Source organism: Cyprinus carpio, chromosome B13 (genome assembly GCF_018340385.1).
Source record: "Cyprinus carpio isolate SPL01 chromosome B13, ASM1834038v1, whole genome shotgun sequence".
NCBI classification, from domain to species: Eukaryota; Metazoa; Chordata; class Actinopteri; order Cypriniformes; family Cyprinidae; genus Cyprinus; species Cyprinus carpio.
In genome coordinates, this window is record NC_056609.1 from 30,137,258 (window position 1) to 30,161,230 (window position 23,973).

Consider the following 23,973-nt stretch of genomic DNA (forward strand, 5'->3'; position numbering starts at 1 on the left):
GGCTGCATCGGGGCTCCCAAAATGGGCCGCTACACCCATCTGTACAGGAGAGCAACACATTGCGTCAAGTAACGACCCGAGTGGAAAGTCCTCGCGTTGCATCCATATGAAAGCTGATGCATGCAATCACGCACATGCACATCGCAGAATTTAACAAATGAGATTAATTGCGCACGCAATTCAACTCGTGCACAATTGCAACGCGACAGATTTCACCATCGTGCAAGCACGCGCGTGCTTTATCATAATTGCATGTGGCGCTAACGACAAAATATTCCATTGCAAACCACAAAGAAGGGATTTAGTGGTGAAACGCAGTGACAAATAGGATGCACGGATGAAATGCATGAGGAAAATCGCAGCCTTACCTATTTTGGTGAACGCAACTGGTGTCGAAACGCTTCTGCGCTTGCCATCGTCCGCAAGATTTGACGAATTCCCCGTGCACGGAAAGAGTTTTCCATTGCGGAAGACGATCAGCTGCAGCTTACAGGTGGAGTTCTGCACAGACCGACGGGTAGCCAGCGGGAAATGTATGGAGGCGAATGGCCACCGTGCTCTGCAAACGGGGAAACACGCATGTGAGAGATGCGCAGACGCGTGTCAGCTCCTGTCTGATTGAGAGAGAAGGGAAAGTGCTGGAGGAAGCAGGGGGTGTTTCTGCTTGTCTGTGGTCTGCCGCAGAGGTGGAAATGATTGTGAGCAGCAAAGCTTGCTACAACATCAGCTTAAGAGCAGTCTGATAACACAGCACAGAAGCACAGGGGTTATCAGCATCATCAGCCTGAGAAGAGCTTCACCTCTTTATCTGTTAGGACAGTGGGGAATATGTCAGTGTCTACTGAAGATGCTGAAGAAAAACATGTTGTTTTTGGCCTCTGAAAACACATTTAGGATTTAAAGCGATAAGTAGATGTTAATGCAGAGACAGTGTATTTGACATTTTAAAAGCAAAAGATGTGCTAAAATTACTAAGTTGAGTTGAAAACCATTTCATTACCAAAACTGGCCAGATAAATTGGAGAAAAAACCCTTTTCTACTCAGCTTGATAAACAACAACAACAATAAAATAGTTCCACTGGATAGTACCATTTAAAAAGTTGGATTGATTTTCATTAACAAAAATAAAATAGTTATATTGGATAGTAGAATTTAAAAATAAATAAATAAATAAAAAAAATCGGTAAAATATTCTAATAATAATTTATAATATAAATAATACACTGGATAATAATTGCAATAAATAAATAGGTAAATATCCCATAATTTTCTGAACATTGTGCAATCCCATAAACATGTATTATAATAAAACATATAATAAAAGAAAAAGCACTAAAAAGAAAATGAAAGAAAAATCTACTTTTATATAATAAAAGTATCACTGGTACCATATTATCATAATAACTTATGATAATAAACATGATTTTTTTTCTTTCAACATTGTGTAATCCCATAAAAATATATTATAACAATAAAGATAAAATAAAATGCATAATATTAATAATAATAATAATAATAATAATAATAATAATAATAATAAAAGCCCACTTGTAAAAATTGGTAAATGAATCATAATACACTTGTGATTTTGTGTAATTCCCATAAAAATATAAAATAACAAAATGTATTATAATAAAAATATCTAAGAAAAGGATATATTCCATTATATTTACAAAAACATATAATTGGTAAACAAATAAATACCAATAACCCATGATTTTTTTCTTTCTTAATTTGAGATTAAGATTTAATCTCAAATTACTCTTGATCATCATCAAAGGACTAAAAAAAGGGCCATGGCATGAGCCGATATAGAGGCCATAAAGCCCAGCTGGAACAGGATGGATGAAATACTCTGGGTTTATTTAAAGAAGTCTTTTCTGTCATCAATATCCCACAGATACCAGTGCTTTCATATGTGCTTTTATGAATCATTCTGAGTCGGACATGATGAAACCAGATGAGTTTCAGCACAGGAACATCATTCAGCACCGTGGATTCCTGGACAAGAGTCTCCGGAGATGCGCTTTCTCCACACCGCTTTAGTATGAATTATCTAGCAGGGATCTCCACAACTACTGAAATCCACTGGCCAGTGGGTAATCTAAATGAATAGTTGGACTTAAGGAAACCCTGATAACCACGCAGGTTTAGAGCCACTAAAAACACAAATCAGATGGATGATAAATGGCTGCGTGATGCCGCAAAGTTTTGACGACAATCGAGAGATAAATATTTTTCCATTTGCTTTGGTTTGTGGTTACAAGGTGTATTTGTTACAAAATACATACTGTTTTCAGCAAAATCAACACTATGGATCAGTGAGATGGAATCAGCTTCCAGAAGAGATCAGATGTGCTAAAAACATGTCACATTTAAATCCAGACTCAAAACTCATCTGTTTAGTTGTGCATTTATTGAATGAGCACTGTGCTACATCCGAACTGATTGCACTGTATTTTATGTACACTCTTTTTCTATTCTTTACTGTTTTATTTCATTTTAAATCAATTTTAGATTATTTTAAAAGTTTTTAATTCTTGTTTAATTGTTGTGACTTTTTTATGATTATTTTATTCCTTTTATGTAAAGCACTTTGAATGACCATTGTGTATGAAATGTGTTATATAAATACTGAAAACATAAAAAATTTTATTAATTCAAAATATTAAGAAAAATAACAAAGACTCTCATAGTTTATCAATTAAACATTTTTGGAAAACTAGTCAACCCCTTACTAATCCATCTCCATGATTTAACCATTTTAAACAGGTAATGCATTGTTAGAATGTTGTTGAATTGACTAGAATAGATTGTGAAACTCCAGCACATCAGAGCAGAAGTGTTTTTCTGGCTGAGCATTAGTGACTACTAAAACAGAACCAATCTTCCAGTTTGTTTCTTCAGTTAAATGTGAGTACAGTTGAGTCTCATTGCCTGAAAAATAAAAAAACTATATCAGATCTGAGGGAATATTCATGCAGGAGTCTTATGATCCTTCACACACACGCTGATCATCTCGGCCGTCTTACACCATCCCATCATGCATCACACACCGTGACAGATTCACTAAACCACCCACACTCTGGTTAGTTCAATTTAACCTTTCTTAGCTAGTTCTCCTGTTCACACTCCTTATGAAGTTATTGGTGAATGTGCATGAACATTTTCTTTTTTCTCACTTTTTTCTCAAAATCAAATAACTAAATAGAAAGAGAAATCACAAATTATTCAATGTTCATGCAGTGCAAGTTCCTATAGTTGCTAGACTGAGGTGAGTCCACTATATACTGATAACATTTTTAATATTTTTTTTTTTTGTTTGTTATGTTTTTTTATCCATGTTAGCATCATCCATACAAAAAAGTTCAGTATCATCCATAAGATTTACATTATATAAAACATTTCAACTTAACATAAAATAGAAAATCTAAAATACATTTAGAATATAGTACATTTTCAAATATTCCATGCAAGCATGTTTCTGAATAAAAGCATTTTCTAGCAGCATCATTAAAATTACAATTCAACAAAATATGCTTAATAGTCAAAGGAACTTTTACATGAAAGACATAAAGGAGGAACTTCTCCTATTAATAAAAAAACCCATGGGTAAGTGTAGAGTACCCTAGCGTCTACACCTAGTGAAGACAACGTGATCATATCTTGATTTAAAATTATAGAAGCTTCACTTCTTTTTATAATTAGGGTTTATTTCATACAGCTTATTATTTTTATTTCCATCCCATTTCTTTTCTCAACCACTTATTAGTTATATATAAATTAATTACTGGTTTAAGGAAATCAGAGAGGTGAAATTGTTGGTAGGTCAAGATATTTCCAGGTCAAGTGTGATCCCTGGCTGGCCGTGTCGCGCTCTGTTTCCAGCATTAAGTCCAATGTGACCCGGAACCCAGCAAAAAATATTATTAAAGTTGTATCTTTCTTTAAAAAGATTCTGAATTTGGTTAAGATTTCCCAACAATTATGGGATGAGGCAGTTTTTAAAAGATTCAAATTGGCGAAGACATGATCTTGAGTCAGAAACACTGAAAAAAGTCCCGCTCTTATTCCCTTCTCAATATTTTCTAGAACAAGAAGTAATGCTCGAGCCTCAGCTGTAAAAATGGCTTCCTTGATCCGAATTCGAATGCTGGTATTGTTCATTTTAAGATTTTTAACAATTGCTAAAAACTATGCATTTTAGTTAGTAATATTACGCACTATGCTGTCAATGACTGCTGTATGTTTTGTATTGTTTGTTTTGATTTGTTTAATAATATAATTTATTTTGATTATTTTATTTTTTTTTTTTATTTTTTTTTCTATTAATGGAAGGTTATTAAATAAAAGGTGAGTGTTGTTGTTTTTTTTTTTTGAGTTTTTTTTATATGGGGTATGTGGCATTGTAAGACAAGAAATCTAGCATTTTTATTTTTTTTTTTACAAGGAGTTATGGCAATGAGTTATGGCAATTTTAAAGACGCTTGTATGTAGTAGTATTTATAATAATACTACTACTACACACACACACACACACATAATAATAATAATAAATTGTAATAAAACATAAAAAATCCACCATTTAACCCATTGGATATATGCAATTAAAACCATATAAAATGAATATATATATAGTAAACTTTAAAATCCTAAAATCTATGTAAATAAAAAAAGAAGAAATGTATAAACTAATAAAATGACAACAACAACAACAACAACAACAACAATAATATATAAAACATAAAAAAAGCTTAATTTTGCATTTACCTTTACTGGATGTACTAAAACTACATGAATAAAACTTTATAGACATATTTGAAAAGTAAATAAATATATAACCTAATAAAATGACAAAAATTACTAACACTTACACTAAAATTGAAATTAAAATGTGAAAAAAACATTATTAATAATAATAATAAACATTTATATTTTTAAATAAATATGTAATAAATATTTATAATATAAATAAAACTATAGGTATCTCTCAATTCTATTATTTCCTATAGCTCAAAAAATTAAGCATCTCACTTGGCATAAACAGGGTCAATGGTTTGACCTACAGATAATGCATGAACAGACTTAAAAATGCATTCACAGTGATTAATGCAGGAGAAACAGTGGGAGCAGTATGACGTGCAAAGAAACTCTTTGTCTTGACACACATAGACAGCGATTTCCTGACGGGCGCGAGGACGAAATGCAGCCGTATGAGAATCAGGAGATCAGTCCCCTCGCTACACTCCTGCTTTTTTTTCACAGCGCCTGGAATTTAACGCCACCAATTATTTATAGTGGTTGTTGTAAACGCCGCCACACATCTCTTTCTATGTGATTACTAGCAGCCCGGCCACATCTCCACCTTGTGATTGAGCTGAAATGCTTATTATTTTCCCGGAGTAGCCTATGATTTCTTTTGGCGCAGTCAGAAAACCCCGAGGAGTCTTGATGAGTTTCCATCAGCAAACTGTTTAACGGCAGAAACTCACGGCTGTGCTACAATAACGCAAATGAACATCTCCTAACGGCAACACAAAATCAAACCCACTCCATTTACTCTAATAATCCATGATTTATCAGTGCATGCTATTCTAAAAGATAAATGATAAAAACACCCCACTGAAATGAGACTAAAATGAGACTTAAAAAAATGCTTAATTTAACACTTTTTTCAGTTACCTTTAATCGTAATTTTTTGCTGTAATATTCCAAATAATGCGTTGTATTTTGTTTTATTTTTTTTTTTTTATTTTTGTTTTTTTTTTATTTTTTTTTTTTTCATATATATTATAACATATACAGATATACATATATACATATACATATACATATACATATATATATATATATATATATATATATATATATACATACATATACAGACATACATATACACACATGCATATATATATATATACATGTACATATGAGTATATATATATATATATATATATATATATATATATATATATATATATATATATATATATATATATATGCTATTAATATATATATAATATATATATATATATATATATATATAGTATATATATATATATATATATATATATATACATACATATATATAGAGTATATACATATATATATACATATATATAGTATACATATATATATATACATACATATATATATAGTTATTAGAGTATATATATGCTATATATATACATATATATATATACACATATATGTACGTATATATATATACACATATGTACATATATATATATACACATAGTAGTATAGTAGTGAGGCAGGCATATATGCATATATATATATTGCAGAGCAGCATATAAGTATATATATATATATATATATATATATATAAATAAAAAAAAGTAAAAGAAATACATTACTTTCTTATTTTTTCAATATGCATTTGCATATGCAGTGATTTCTACATTTATAAAAAATACATTTATGTTAAGATAAAAAACCAACTCTTAAGATATTAATTTAAAATTAAAATATTAAAACAAAATCTAAGCCAAAATATTTCAGTAATCAAGAAAATTAACAGTAAAAAGTAAAATATTTCTGCATGCAAATCATTAATTTAGATTTTTTTTTTTTTAAAGAGCATTTTAGCCATTTTCCAGGCCGTGCATTTATTTGATCAAAAATACAGTAAAAGTAGCAATATTGTACTTTGTACATATTCAGCAGCACAACCGTGAATGAATTCGGAAGATCATGTGACACTCAAACTGGAATAATGATGCTGGAAAATTCAGTTTTGACCACAATTATAAATTATATTTGAACAGATGTTCTCATAGAAAACAGTTATTTTAAATTGCAAAAATATTTCATACCTTTTACTGTATATTTTTGATTAATTAAATGCAGTCTTTGGTGAGCAGAAGAGATTTTCAAATACATTTTTAAAATCATAATTTTTCTAGTAGTCTATGAGCTGTCAATGTTTTTTTAGAGGTTTTATTTTTGAATGTGTCTAAAAAATAAATCCATTAATGCAATGTACATGCATTTTTGCAAAACTTTACAGACATGTGCAAAGACAGAAATCCATTGCAGTCATGATGTAAGCACCTTAATGCAACCTGCGGAGGACATAAACTTGATATTTTGTGTCTGAGAGCAGCCGAGGCCAACAAACACATTACTGAGACTGACACAACCGGCCGACCGAACCGTAACCAAACACAAAAACCAGACCCAAACCATCTGAACCAACAACACAACGCATCAGTGCTTTCCTAATACTCTCTCATGGGTTCATCATCACAATCAAAAATAAATAACAATATACTCCTAATTACTATGGAGACAGATTAGTCTCAAATATAATTCACGCAAAAACACGATTCACATGCGTAAAACAATTTCACATGCATGGAAACCTAATTCACGACACACAAAAAAATTCACGCGGCGTGAAAAAAATATATATTCACCAAAAGCACTACATGCGAAATTATATATCTCATAAACATTTCACAAATGCAAAAACACAATTGTAGATATACAACTGTGCACACAAACCTTTGAATGTTTAAAATGTACGAGGTCTGAACGTACAACTTAATCCACTCGATTTGTGTGTGAGTGTGTTTTGAGACTTTTCCTGGTAGAGCTCTCTCTCTCCCACGTGGGTCTGTCGTAATTTTTAGCCAATCAGATGAGCTACTACTTCATTCAACCAATCATATCATAAGCCACTGAGAGTGCATTCAGAAGCTCGTAAGTACCCTGGGAGACGCCAAGAGAGAAGCCTATAGAAGTTCTGGCGCTACATTTTAAAAATACTATACAAAAATAATTAATCAGAATACTTACTCCCTGCTCACTAATGCCTTAAAGAACTCCCCGCCAAGCCCGGCTCTGCAAGATTAACGATGGCAGTTTGCACGCACAGCTACTACTAGAAGTGATTTACATCTGTCAGACAGGTTGTCTGACAGGATAAACAAATCTTCTAGTTTGCTGTCATGCCAGCAAACGGGAACTTCTACCCGGCATGAGACTGCGCGAGTCTTCAAGCTTGAGTCCTCATGCGGAGTTCCAATTGGAGTAAGTAGTCCATTTCTTTACTGTGTATGGACATTTGTATGATGCAAAGGCTTAAATTCCGCCCTCAATTAATCCATATTGGCTCTGGGGGACAGTACAGAATCGCGGCTCCTTGATGGCACTCTCTCAGCGGCTGGCGATATGATTGGCTGGAATGGTAAGTTCGCGATCTCATTGGCTAAAGAGTACCTACAGACCCATCGTGAGGAAGAGAGTCGCCAGGAAAGTCTCTGCTAAACACACAATAAACTGAAAGTGGATTCCCAGAAAATGACGATGAAAAAATATTCAGACACTCATACATTTTTTAAACATTCAAAGGTTTTGTGCATCAGTTGTGGTTATCTAATAATCAGGCCTTTTGGTATTTCCAGAAATGTGTATTTGTGAATATATAATTTCATTTTCGCGCATGTGACCAAGCTTCTTAGTGAATATATATTTTTTTCACGACGCGGAATTTTTTTTTGTGGTGTGTACGGAATTAGGTTTCATGCATGTGAATTATTGTTCACGCATGTGCGGAATCGTGGTTTTTGCGCGGTAATTATATTTGAAAACAAAAACAAAAAAAAAAAAAATCACCGATTTAAATTTTGTTTTTTTCGGGGGGGGGGGGGGGGGAACTCGTGGGGGGGCAAAAAAAGTGAAAACAAGTCTTTTATCAAAACAGCCTTTAAGCCCCCCAAAAGTAATTTCATGCGGAGATTCTACATTTTTTTTATTAGGGGAACTGACCCTAAAGTGTAAGGGCCCAATGATTCTGTTAAAAGGGGCAAGTGAAGGGGGGGGAAAGGGTTAAGGGCACACAAACATTTTTTTTTTTTTTGTTTATATTTTGATCCTCGGGGCACTATTATTTTGGTTGTGTAAAAACATTCTTTTAACAGGGGGGACGCTGGGGGACTAAAAAAGGGGGGGGGGCCGTTAGGGAATTGCGGAGGGGCCCGACCGTAAAAGGGGGGGGGGGGGAACAAAAAACCATTTTCACAGGCATTATGGAAGGGGGGGGGGGGGGGGGGGGGGGGGGGGGGGGGGGGGGACACAGCGGGTTTGGGGGGGCCCTACTGGGGGGGGGGGGTGAACATTTCCATTGCAGCATTTTTTTCAGCAAACCCTATTCTTTGTGCAACCCCCTTTTTTTGTTGGGAAAAAAAAAAAAAAAAATTTTGTCAGCTTTTTGCTTGGTACCCTTCTTAACTACTTTTAATAAAAAAGAAAGGGGGGACGATCGATCGAAGAGGGGGGGGGGCAAAATGGACCCAAGGGGGGACGGGGAAATGGGGGGGACTACGGTAAAAACCATTTTGACCCCCAAAACATTTCCTACGGGGATCGAGTGGTTTTAATTTGGGGATTTAAAGTTTTCGTACATGGGATGGACAAAAACTTCCCAAAACTGGAAAAAAACAACAAAAACTTCAGGGGGCTTTTCCTGATCCCTGGACATGCACACAATAGGTCCAGCCAATTTAAAGGGGGGGTTCCATTTGGGGGGGGGAAACATGGGACAATATAAACAAGGTGGACCATTGTCTTAGGCTCAACCGGCTATTCTAGCTTGATTTTTCTTCTTACAATTCTGTAACCAAGAAAAATTTCTTTTGAAAAAAACAAAATTTTTCTAACAAACCTAAAAAACTTTCATTTATTTTAAACAAACTTTATTGAACTAAAAAATCAAAATTGTAAACATCAAAAAAAGCCGACCTCTAATTTTTTTCCCCAAAGCTTTGGCTAAGTTTTATTACCAAGCCCAGTTTTTTCGTGCTAAATCTGGAAGCACGATTTTACAGGGGGCCTGATGGGGACCCCCTCAAAAACTGTTAAACTTATGATGTAAAAGGGTAGAGGGGGGGGGGGGGGGGGGGACTATTTGGCCCCACAAAGGGAGAAATTGGGGGCTTTTCTTTTTTTTAAAAAAAAAAATCTATTTTTTTTTAAAAAAAAAAAATATGTACAAAAAACCACATTTTTTGTGGGTCAATGTTTTTAATCCAACGGGGGGCTCCGTTCTTAGACTGGGTGAAAAGTCATACACTCACTGCTCCCCAGCAGTGAAAATTTCGCTGTGCTTTGGTGTTGGTTAACATTTGGGGACGGGTGAATAAGGGGCACGTGATCAAATGCATGACGCTTCAGAAACATTTCTTCTACAAGTTAATCGCCACATTTTAATATACTGCCGAATAAATCTTATCTGTTCAAGAATCAAGTTCAACAAACATATACCCTATTTAAAACTAGTCTATAGTGTTTTGTTGGGGTTGTGGGTATGCAACGTTTTTCCAATATAACATTACACTACATGCAAAATTATAAAAAAAGCTTTTTTTTGTTCTAGAAATTTTTTTTGTTTTTAGTATTGAATTTAAGATGTTAGAAACACATCAAAATCTTCCTGTGGGGGGTTTGGCAAGACGTGAAACATTTGTGTCATCATCAGACGTTCTTTGTCGCTTCTCCAAAACTACAGCTGTCAGCCGGGGCGGTCCTGAAAGGCCATTCGAGTACTTTGAAGCCAGCACGACGGTGTGACTGCGGCAGCCGCTCGGGTTCAAGTCAGACATTCACTTATTGGGGGCTATGTACTGCTTCAGGTCAGTTGGCGGACCGGTCTCCAAAAGAGTGCTGAATGGTCAAAAAGCATCACCACCGGTCTTGTCAATTATTTGCCCACCAGGTCTACATCACCGCCTTTTTAGGCCCCGCCTCCACCAATATTTACAACCCCGTAATTTTTTTTTAAAAAACCCACACTTTTTGCAAAAAACATGCCTGCTGTTTAGCCAGGGGCTCTACTGGAAAATTACACATCAATCGCCAGTTTACCACCACCCACCAAAAAGCCCATTGGGGAACAAGGTTTAGAAGGCCCCAAATTAGTTATGGCTTTGGACTGACCGCTCATTTAGCCCTGCCCACCAAGCTCCACAGCCGCCTGAATTAAAAAAAAATACGAACCACAGACTCTTCATCACTGCTTGTAAAAAAATGCAATTCCAAAAAAAAAGCCGTCTGTTTAGCTCCACCAACCAAGTCTCCAGCTGCTTCCACTGTTTAACACAAACCACTGATTCCTTTTACACCGTCTGTTTAACACCTACCACCGGGAACATCACTGGCAATTTAGCCCCTGGCCTACTGATTGCGCACGGTCAGCTTAGGATAGCTTAGTTGGAGCCAAGAGCATATTTATTTAAGTCAAATATCTGGGCTAACAAGAAACTTGTTACTGATCTCAAACATTTCTTTGAACTATGGTTTCGGGAGACACCTGAAATACCATACCCATGCTGCTGGTAACGACAGAACTTCATGCCCCATAGCGCTGGCTAAAAATACTTTTGGGAAACGACCCTGTCTGTTTGTAAAACTACCACTTTTTCCATGCATGCAGTTTAAATAATGAGAGAGGCAAACACAGGTCTACAGCAACCAAACTAGAGCTGCACGAAACATCAATGCTATGCGGTTAAAAAAACAAGGCACCATTTGATGCTTTTTTCGAAATATTGATACTAAAGACGGCGCTGTGCTAATGGTGTCAATAGATTCACAGTACGTCACAACAAGTGGGAGTAAAAATTTGTATTACATCGCCAGCCTACTTACGGAGCCTTTGATATGTACTGAGTTATCTTATGAAGTCAACTTCTGAGTTCAATCCCGCCACACCCCAAACAGAGCGCCTGCTGAAGGGGAATAGACAAAACAGGACAGGATTTTTTTTTTTTTCTTTTTTTTGTGCTTGTTTTTTTTTGCTGGGCATGGGTTACAGATTGAAGCTTTGAAAAGGCGAAAATTTTGCATCTCTGGGGTCAATGAGCGCGGCCCGGGGCCCATGGTTGCACTCAAACTGAGGTGCATGAGTTCCACCCCCACAAACGGGGGGGGATCAATCAAAGTTGGGGAACCAAACCCAAAAGCAAAGTAACAAGTTGGCATTCCAATGGCCATTTTTGGGGGGGAGGCCAGCCATGTTTTTTTGGAAATACCTTAACGCCTTTGCAGTTTTTCTGCGGACGCCCCTTCTCCCCACTTTAGACCCAGTTTTGGGTAGACCTGGTTATTTTGTACTTCAGATTCTGCTAGGTTGGTGGGATCATAGGGGCCTATCATGAAAGCTGCCCTCTCATTCGTATTTTATTTGTTTTTTAGGGTCTGTATTTTTTTTTGTTGTTTTGTTTTTCACCAATATGTTGGAGGGCCCCCAATGTCAAGCGAAAAAATGCAAACCCAAAGTATTTTACGAGTAAACCGTGATGCAACAGTTACTTTCGCTTCCGCGTTCGAAATTTCTACGGCTCACTGCTCATGCTCAACTTTGGGTGCATTGGGGGGGATTAAAATGTTTAAATTACTCTTCTGCAATGGAAGCTTTTAGATTAAATTTGCATCTTTTAGGAAACACCCCACAATGTTTCTTTTTCAAGCGCTTACAAACAATATGTGTTTTTTAGGCTTTCTAAAATAGAGCACAGAAAACATTCGACAAGCAATTATTTTAACCAAATGACACAAAAAAGAAAGTCGGATTTTTTTTGAAATTAAATATTGTTTTGTTGTTAAAAAAATAAATCAGGCTATGCCAAATGGCGCCCCAGTGTCCCAGGCATCTCTGGGAATGTGTGTAAAGACAAGTAAGCTTTTATTTTTTTACGTAGTCATTATTGTATATAAACCTTTAATTTATTTAACATTCTCACCATACATTGGTTCCCCAGTTCATGTTTGTTGTTTGGGGGCATGGGTTTTTTTTTTTTTTCGCGCCACAATGGAATTTGTATCTTTTGCACCTGACAAATGAGATTTGTCAGTTAACATTCATTCTATAAAAAATAATTTTATTGCTTTATAATTTGGGTTCACTCTACCATATACTTGGCCCTCAAAAAAAAAAAAATAAAAAAAATAAAAAAGTTTCTTGTACCTCAAATGCAAAAAATACCCAACCACCCCAAAAATAAAATAAACCCAATAATAATAATAATCCTCCCAGTGAACCTAAAGTACCAAAAGCTTGGGTAAAAGGTTATTGGCCATGGTTTATAGCCATATTAAAATAGGGTAATAAATGGTTGTACTGTATATGGGCATTCAGGCATTTATTTTGAAAGAAAGTTAGAAAAGAAAGTCAAGAAAAGAAAAGAAAAGAAAGAAAAGAAAAGACAAGAAAAGAAAAGAAAAAGAAAAGAAAGAAAAGAAAGAAAAAGAAAAGGTGGGCTTTGCAAGAAAGAGAAAGAGCCAGAGAAAAGAGAAAGAGAAAGAAAGAAAGAAAGAAAACCAACCAACCAAACAAACAAACAAACAAAACAAAACAACAAACAAACAAACAAACAAACAAACAAACAAAATAACAAAAACAAACCAGAAAACAAATCAAAAAAGAAAAAATAACCTAAATAAAAAATATGTTAAATGAGGGAATTCAGTTTCTAAGTGTGTAGAAATCTTTCAGTTTCATTTCAGTCACTGCAGCCTGAGGACTGCATGGCTTCTTTCACACCGTCTACCGGGAATCACCACCGCTCACGGTGATCTGCTGCCCTTCAGCCTGGATGAAGGTAAGGGGGCCAGTTTTTCGCGAAACTGGCCCCCCGGGCCTCCATTTTTTTCACCGAAAAACCCCAATTTTTGCTTTTTTCTACACCCTTCCTGCATCCTTCATCTCTCTTCCTCATTTCCCGTCTATTACCGATGCCTTCCTCGCTTTGAATACATTTTCATCAAAAAAAACCAAAAAACCTCTTTCCCTATCTCTTTCTAAACCCTAATATTTACCACAATATTTAAAAAAGATATAATCAAAAAGTCATGGCAACAATTTTTTTGCATTATTTTAAAATCGGGTTTCCAAAATGGAGGTTTCAATTGACAAAAAATAAAAAAATCATATTTTAAAAAAAAACTAAAAAAAATTGGGGGCAAAAAAATAGGATATATTTTTGGCTTTTTTTATTTAAAAATGAATTATAACTTGAAAAAATTTCTTTTTTAAAAAATTTTTTTTTTTTAAATTAAAATTTTTAATTTATTTTTTAAATATTTAATAATAATTTTTTATATTTTAAAATATTTTAAAAATAATAATAATAATAAATTTAAAAATAATTATTTATTTTTAATAGATGTGTTAAAGAAAAATTATTAAAATATAAAATTTCTGTATTAAAATTAATATTTTTTAAAAAAAAAATAATAATTTTAATAATAAAAATTTAAATAAAAATTAATAAAATTTTTATACAGTAAAAAATTTTTAAAATAAGGTTTTTAAAAAATAAAATAAGAAAATTTAAAAATTTAAAACAATTTATAAAACGTTGGGAAAACAAAAAAAAAAGAAAATTTTTTTTTTTAATTCAAAATGTTTTAAAAAAAAAAAAAAATTTAAAAAAAAAAAAAAATAAAAAAAATGTTTGGAAAAAAGTTTTTGGGGGGGGGGTTTTTTTGGGGGGGGGTTTTGGGGGGGGGAAAAAAAAAAAAAAAAAAAAACAAACCACAAAAAAAATCCCAAACAAATTTTTCTGTAAAATTCAAATTAAAAAAAAAATTTAAAAAGATTTGCAAAATGTATACATAATTTTTTTGTAAGGAAAAAGGGTTAGGGTTTGGATTCAAAAAGATGCAAAGAAGCAAAAGCAAAAACCTTTTTTTTAAAACCTTTTTAAATAAAACCCACCCACCCAATTTTCCCCCGTGCTTTATAGGCAACTTTTAACACTAAATTTTAAACCCCTCATAAAGCCTAAACCTTTTTTTTCTTTTTCCTGTCTCTTTTCAAACAAGCAAGGCCCGGAAAGGGGGGAAAACCCCTTTTAAACAGCCCCGTTTAAAATTTTATTTATCAAAGGAGCCCAAAAAACCTCCCATCCCTCATTAAAACGCTTCCACTAAAAATTCTTTCCGTTTTTCTCAAACACAAAAGGCCAAACACCGGGCAACACGCTCCCGTCTTTAAGAGGTGTGGATTTACAAGACCAAAAAACTGGATTTAAAGAATTAATCTCAAAAAATAAAAGTTAAAATTCTTGACAAGAAAAAAAAATAAAATTTCAGTGGAAATGCCCTTGTTTAAAAATTTTACGAATAAGAAATAAAAACCCTTTTAAAAAAAAAAACATTATCGGAACTTGAATAAAAATTTTTAATTTAATATAAATGAAACTTTTAAATAGAAAATATAAAATTTTTTTTTACTTCAGCTATTGGGGAAACTTCTCATTTTAAGATTTTACCTTGAAAATCATAAGTGATGTCCACTAGGCTGCATGATTAATTGAATGCTTTGTCTGCAAATTTTGTCAGTAAAGCCGATTCTGTGATTAGTAGTAAATCTCCATCACCTGCTTTCAGACAGAGCAGCATTTACTACACAGAGCATAGTTCCTGACAAGCTACCCCAAAAAAAAAAATAATAATTATTGACGATATAGCAGAGTTATGTAATCAAGAAATCATTCACGTGATATCATATTTTTTTAATAGTTTCTCCGGGATATATGGCTCTGTGTAGTAAATGCTGCTCCATCTGAAAGCGTGAAAATACCACATTTAATAACGTTTTTTCTCCAAAATCACTTCATAACGTAAATCAAGTGTTTGAAATAAATCCTTTTGTGAATGATTGGCTTCTTACACAGAATAAGGAATGCAAAACATTTCATATTATTCTAAGCAGTGATAATGGCTATGTTGATTAGCATTGCATTATAGATATACTTCATTATAATGAAAACTGTAATAATATGAACCTGATAAACCACATATGCTGTCAGAATGTGGTGTTTATTAGTCACACTGAATCAATGAAAGCATTTAAATTAGTGCCGCCAAACGACACACGCAGAATAAAAAGTTTTCAAGCATAATATTTGTGTGGTAATCGCGATATTTATTAAGTATATATAAAGACACACACATGCATGTGGTTATTGTTTAAGAAAAAAAATGATAATCACAGCTTCGTCTAACTCCAATTTCGATTTCATTTTGAACATCAGAACTAAAAATCAGAACTTTATAGTGTATAGTGAATCATTCAATTCACAAAATGATTTTGCAAACTCATCCTAAGTCCCCATCTGAACTGTAAAATGATTCACCTCTAGGTGATTTGAAGTTCCGACTGAATCAAATGATTCACCTAGGTGATTTGGAAGTCCCCATCTGAATCAAATGAGCTCACGCTTAGGTGATTTGAAGTCCCGATCTGAATCAAATGATTCACTCTAGGTGGATTTGAGTCCTGATCTGAACAAATGATTCACCTAGCACCAGTCCACCAACGTCATCCACTCTAGGTGATTTGAAGTCCTCAACATCTGAATCAAATGATTCACTCTAGGTGATTTCCAGAAGTCCCGATCTGAATCAACAAATGATCTACTCTTGCGGGGTGATTTAGCCCATCTGAATCAAATGAGTCACGCCAGGTAAGATTTAAGTCCCGATCTGAATCAAAATGATTCACTCTAGGTGATTTGAATCCTGATCTGAATCAAAATGACCACTCTAGGTGATTTTGAAGTCCATCTGAATCAAATGATCTCACTCTAGGTGATTTGTAAGTCCGACCAATCAAAATGATTTGCAATACGCCGCATCCACTCAGAGTGCTTTGAAAGAGTGAATCGCTTTACATGCAGTGGTTTTAACCGATTTAGAGTTTCAAAGCTCCACTTCTCACTTCATCACTGTAATGCGGCTTTTTAAAATCATTACAAGCGCTGCATGTCGAAAAATCAAAAAATGAATGGCCTTTGAACGTTTTTTGCTAGTGAATCATCACTTCTGAACTGTCAAGTCACAAGTTTGAATGAATCGGTATGTCTGTAAAACGACCAACTGAATCGGTTCGCTTTTTTCAGATCTTCAGTCATGCTTACACTAATAATCGTCAGCACTTTTCTACTGGCTCAGCTCGCTAATTTTATGATACATTAACTGAAATAAGCAGAAAAAAAAAAAGTATAAATAAAATATCAGTATTTCCACTCCAAATATAACTTTAACACACAAATCTATGAACATATTCATATCTACAACTAGTGAAACTTCATTACGAGCTTTCGCAGCTCAAAATACATGTTAGATGGAAACATTGTGCATTATGATGGAGTTTGTAGATTAATTTACTATATTTGAAATAGTTTGAGCTGCAGTTCAATAGAAAATCAGTTGAAAGCATCCAGACTGTCAGACCATTGAAGTGAATCTTCAATTTATCAGTATATATTCTAATAAATATTTGAGAAATGATTGCTGGTGATTTGTATTAGTCTGTATAGAGTGATCAATGTGAAAAGATAAATTGGAGAAGGGATAAATACAAAATAGTAGAATAAATAAATCCTAAAGAGGGTAAACTTTATCATACCATACAAACTTTATGAATCTCATAGCCGCCTCTACTAAATTCTTAAACTAAACTTAAACTAACATTATAAGTATCAGAAAAAAAACAGAAGCCAGAAACCAGAAGAAAAGCTATTAATGAGCAATCAATGAGGCAGATGGGCTTCAGGAGGACAGAGATCTGACTCATGGACAAAACTAACCACAGAGCACTGAAATATTGACTCATCACACCATTAAACACAACACACGGAGTTGAATCAAGTTGCCGTTAACAATCCAGATCGCAACAGTCAAGATCAGAAGAAAATGCTAAACACAGGAACATTTCTAAATAAATCTCACAAAAACCTCCTTCAAATAATGATTCACAAAATGGCTCCAAAAAAATATGGTTTTACAATAAGTGAAACAAAACAGTATCAAGGAAAAATGCCACTAACATACTTTCAAAAGGGAGAGCGCTAGCAATCAACTAATGTTAAAATAAGACAAATGTACTTATGAGTTTCACCAACAGCTTTACTATGAAGATCATTCTGATATCAGAAATAATCCACACTACAGATTCAGAAACACTGTAACAGATATACAAATATCTAAATCCACTCATTAAATTCATACACCATTATTAGATACTTGACTGATGACTTGAGATTCTCATAAATCATTAACAATCACAAACACATTCAATCCTGAAATCAAGAATCAAAACTGGCCAACTCAACACAAGCAGCTGGCATCAGCGGAAAAAAGTGAAAATATGTACACAGACTGACCTCATCATGTGCTTATTCCCCTTGTCCTGAAATCCCCCAGTTTACTGCCAGATGAATGAACAATTGTCCCACAAAAAGATGCACATGAAAATACATTTAGGAAAAAAACACAGGGACTTGCATTATTTAAGAGAAGCTGAACTACCAAGGCCGGCAAACGGGCCTCTGGGCCAAGATGAACTAAAGGCCTGAAAGGTGTATCAAATTAAAAGTTGGTGTATCTGTACATGTTTAGGTTGTTGATTGGTTAAAGTATAGTAAAGTAAGCAAAGAGTTAAAATAAAATAAAAAATAATAAAAAAATAAAAATAAAATAAAATAAAAACAACAAAACTAACATAAGCGTACCATAAATATAATATATTTAAATTTTGTTTTAATTACACACACACACACACACATGACAAACACACACACACACACACACACATATATATACACATATATATATATATATATAGGATGCTATTTTTGAATGAAATTAATCGCTTGATATATTATATATACAAACAGTAAATGTGCACTTAATATTATGCAAACAAAAACTTTTATTTTGGATGTGATTACTGTTATTAATCAGTTTGACAGCACTTCAAAATAATGCTTGTGGCTGGCGACCTTGAACTGAAAGTGTTGTTTACCTCTGATGATTTGTGAATATAAATCTTATCGGTCCACACACACACACAGACACACAGGGACACAGACAACAGACAACACACACACACACACACAACACACAACACACACATCACACACACACACACACACACACACACACACACACACAATACCACACACACAGTAATAGTCTTCGTCCTGTACAGACCTACTGAAACACTAGAAAAACTATCAATCAAGCTAATTAAAAGAGAGCAGTTACCTCGAGCAGATGGCTCTAGTCATGCACGTGGGTAAACATGTTAAAAATAATCGTGTACTCGGCTATTCACCCCCATATGCTTAAAATCCATATTTAATCATTGTCATGTGTCGTAGAGCTCTAAAATGATCGCGAATCTAAAGATGCAACATACGAATTATAAAACGGCACAGCAGAAATCCTCTTTACACACCTGTCTCTTGGCATTGTGTGCATTTTCTATAAATTCCCACAGAAGCAGTAAATGTCATATATAAAGCTTGGCATATGAGTTTGTAGACTGATTATGGGTCATATGTACAGCAAAAACCGAATCCTCTCTATAAAACTTCAGAGTATAGATAGGAATAAATCTTAAATTCGGTGTGCAGTTGATGTTTATTTTTGTGTCTGTTTATTTTTGTTTTGGTGTAATGATGATTTGGAGGAAAAAAACTTTAAAGACATGTGTAATAAAAATTCTGATAGCACAAATCTGAAAAAATCACCAGTGCATGAAAAAACAATGGCTTTGCCTGTAAATTGAAAAGTTATTGATGACTCTGTCCTTGAATACAGATGGCATCTGAAGGCATTGCTTTAACATCAAGCACCTACAAATCACAACAATCACGAGCGATTCTTCTACAAAGCCTGGAAATAAATCCAGCTCGGACCTGTTGGATCTACAGCCTGCCAACCAATAAATGTTGAGTGAATGAAGCTGAGATCTTCAGGAGAGAAAAAAAAAGCCATCTTATGACTGGCTGTCCTATATGCTCTTATAAACAGAGCGTATAGGAACGTGAGATCGGTGCTCGGGAGCAGGAAAGTCTGATGGGAATGAAGCCGGACGAAGAGGTCTTTGCGCAGGAAAAGCCTCTCTCGCTTGAACCTGCATTTACGCTTATTTGTTTATCTGTTACCATTAAGGGGCTGTAATAGCACAAGTAGCAACACGACGGCTAAAACTGATGTGAAAACAATGAGTTTTAGACTATGATGTCTTTGTAGCTGGTTAGTCGTGTAATCTGACTCGAGATCAGAGCTTAGTCAAGAATCCGTCTCTTTCCAACAGATGAATGCTTTTGTAATATCTATTTCTACATCTGTGGCTGTTACGGATGATCTCATTGGTCCTCGCGTCTATTCTGCTGTCCTAGCGATGGGGTCATTTAAATATGAAAAGAAGAGAGAGAGAGGAGAGTAGCAGGCGATGAGGAGAATGCTTTTGCGTCTGTAATTACAGATAGGAAGTTCAGAAGTTCTTCTTCGCAATGAAGTCTGTCAGAGAAATCAGATGAAAAAGATGCAAAGGATGTGAAGAATGAATCAGGGATGATGTGTCGGATCCATATTAAATTCTGTTTTATCTCTACAGTGATTATTCTCTATCTCGTGTCTTATTGTTGTATCTCCTCCACACAGTATGAGCTCGGCGCTTCGTCTGGACGCTGTCGACAGGATGATTCAGTGCTCCAGTATCACAGTGATTTGAGCTTCAAGAGACACACAGTTAACTAGTGTTTCATTTTCAGTTCATGAGGGTGAATCTCAATTCAATTTCTTACGATGTACAGAATCTAAACTGAAATGACAGAAAAAAGAGTTTACTGAATTGAGATTCAAAAATGTACAGAATATTAGATGAGATTAGGTGAAAAAAGTTTATTATTTATACAAACTAAAATATTTAGGTGGCATCTACCCATCTAGATAGATAGACAGATAGACAGATAGATATAAATTAGCTATATATGATTATATTTTATATACTGTATGGTTTTTAACAATGACATTTTTTTAGTGTTTTTGAAAGAACAAACTCCTCAAGGTGGCTTTTTTTAAAATGTGGCATCTACCCTAAAAAACAGTAATATTGTGAAAAAGATATAACATTTTAGTATAACATTTTTATTTATTTATTCGCACAAATATTGTGAAGCACAACTTTTTTCAACACTGATAATAATCAGAAATGTTTCTTGAGCAGCAAATCATCATATTAGAATGATTTCTGAAGATCATGTGACACTAACGATGCTGAAAATTCAGATTTGATCACAGAAATAAATTACAGTTTAACAGAGATTCACATAGAAAACAGTTATTTTAAATTGTAAAAATATTTCATAATTTTTACTGTACTTTTTCATCAAATAAATGCAGCCTTGTTGAGCAGAAGAGACTTCTTTCAAATATTTAAAAATCATAATGTTATCAAATTTTTGACAATTACTGCAGATTCAATTTTCAAACTACTACAATTTGAGTGTCTTCAAGTATTTAATTATTTATTCGTTCTTACTTACTTTCTTTCTTGTTTATAAGATGATTATTTGTACCATCAATTTATATTTGCAGTGAAATCGGGGCTAGAGATGTGATGCAAATTCATTTAGAGTAAAACACCATGTGCATGTGTATAAGTATTAAAGTCCTGCATGATTTGGTTTGCCCAGCTGGTACTCATGTCATGAGTGAGTGTGTGTGTGTGTGTGTGTGTGTGTGTGTGGTGTGTGTGTGTGTGTGTGTGTGTGTGTGAAGAAGATTAAACGGTCTCCGGTTGTATCTGGAATCTTGTAGTGACCAGCGGCAGGCCATATGGCGACACTCATAGAGCCGAGAACAGACAGATACATCTATCAGTGAAAACCTCAAAATCAGCCCAAAACACGCTCATGAAGGCATGTTGAGATGAGTGCCTCTCCATTTGTCAAACACGGCATGTTCAGCCCGGGTTAATCCAGCACTATGAAAGTACATTAATGTTTATTGGGTTTGGGTTTGGCAAACGAGACGAATTTAGGTCAAAACACACTAATCTTTAGTGAAATCATCTTTAGAAGTGCAGATATTTCTGATTTTGTTACAGTGTCTTCACAACAGACACGAGTATGAGCGCATTTCACATTAGATACAAAGGTTTGATGTTATTTTTTTTTTTACTGTACTGCGCTTAATAATAATCATTTTACAAATGCTTTTATCCAAAAAGAATAAAAACATACTCAAAGCCAGAAAAAAAAAATGTGTTAAATATCAATTTTAACTAAAACTAAAGCTATTAAAAATAATTTTTGTTAAAACAAAATATAAATATTAGATGAAAAATGTAAACTTAAAATAATAATAATGTTGCTTTGGCAAGTTACTGAACGAAAAAACTGATAATAAAACTGAAATAATGTTTCAGTAGCCCGAGTTTTCAACATGTTCAGTAGAAAGATTTTTAAAAAATTGACACGTTGTAAAATTACTAAAACATTTGTTCAGTAGATATAATAGTTTTATTTTTTTTTTTTTTTAAAAAAAAAAAATACTATTTTGTTAATTGAAACAAAGTGCATGCACACACATTACTGCACAGGGCAATTAGTGAACGTCCTTCCTCTTTCTTGGGCTATAGATGAGAACAAGGTTGAACTGTCTTGGCTGCGATGACGACGGACGACTGCGGCTGAGGATTTCATTCACTGACTGCAGGAATTAGCACATTGATTGCTTTGGGTTTTTTAACCGCAAGCCATTAGCGGGAAAATAAGAAACAGATGTGTGTGAGTCACTGTGAGTGTGTGTGAAAGCATCTGTTTTTCTGAGAGAACTGTGTGTGGTGTGTGTGTGTGTGTGTGTGTGTGGTGTGGTGGTGGTGTGTGTGCTGTGAGTGTGTGTGGGTGTGTGTGTGAGTGAGGTGAGTGTGTGCTGTGTGTGTGCTGTGTGTGGTGTGTGTGGTGTGAGTGTGTGTGTGGTGGTGTGTGTGTGTGTCTGTGTGTGTATGTGTGTGTTGTGTGTGTGTGTGGTGTGTGTGTGTGCTGTGTGTGTTTCATTAACTGTATTTATTGTTATATTAGGATTGATAAGCTTTGATCAAAAGTGAGACTAGTTTCTCTCTCTTAAGGGATAGTTCACCCCAAAAGTCATCATCTACCCACCCTCATGTTGTCCAAACCTGTAATGATTTTCTAAAGAATATATTTTGTATAATGTGGGTAACCAAACTCTTTTCTGATCCCCAACGGACTTCCATTTTTATTTATTTTTTCTCATAATATGGAAGTCATATCAGTCAGTATCTTATTAGGTTCTCTCAAAATATATGTCAGTGTCTTGTTTAATCTTAAAAAAAAATGGTTTTAATTATTTTGATGCGTTAAAACAATGGAAAAAAAGCGAAGAAAACAATTTACAATAAGGTTTCTATTTGTTAACATTAGTTAACAAACTAAAGTATGAATGATGCTAAATAATGACTGTGAACCGTCCCTGATGTGAATAATCTATTTTTGTTAATTAGTAATTGTCCTTTGTTAATCTATTAGTATTCGTAGTATTTTAATATATTTAAATGTTATGTTTTTATACTGTCTGTAGTTATCTATGTGTATGTACAGTATGTGAGTGTATTTATATATTAATCATTTATTTATTTTTTTATATTTTATTTATTTTTATTTTTGTACTTGTTTATCATTATATATTTTATCATATATATATATATATATATATATATTTTTTTTACCCCTTTATCTATTTATTTACTTATTTATTTAAACTTTATTGTATGTGTGGTAAATAATTGTTTTGTATTTTGTATTGCTGTTCTTTTGGATTTTTTTTTTTTTTTACGTTTTGCGCAGATCACAGAAACACACTGAAGCAAACGCTCACAGACACAGCAAACCAAAGCCTGAACTGCTCAGCTCAAACTTCTCTGAATATGGAAATGACAATATCGGTAATATGAAGACTACAGCACATTTCCATACTCAAATGGACGGGCGTTCGGCTGTATAATTATCAGTGAAAATGAAACCAGCAGACTGTGACCCGGACAAAATGATGAACGACGCAGAGCTGCATCTTGGAAAACAATTATGCTGATTTCCAAAAATGGCCTAGTATTATCTGATTTGTTG

General features: G+C 34.1%; 1 protein-coding gene across 1 annotated transcript in view; it reads right to left on the minus strand.

The window, feature by feature from the left end:
* Nucleotides 1-378: 378 nt before the first annotated feature.
* The window catches only part of LOC109050048 (adhesion G protein-coupled receptor A3-like), a 32,759-nt gene continuing 9,164 nt past the window's right edge, over nt 379-23,973 (minus strand). Inside the window, exon 5 of the mRNA XM_042737608.1 lies at nt 379-559. Coding sequence (XP_042593542.1) covers nt 488-559 — 72 coding nt within the window. The 3' untranslated portion in view covers nt 379-487. The remainder of the gene's footprint in view (nt 560-23,973) is intronic.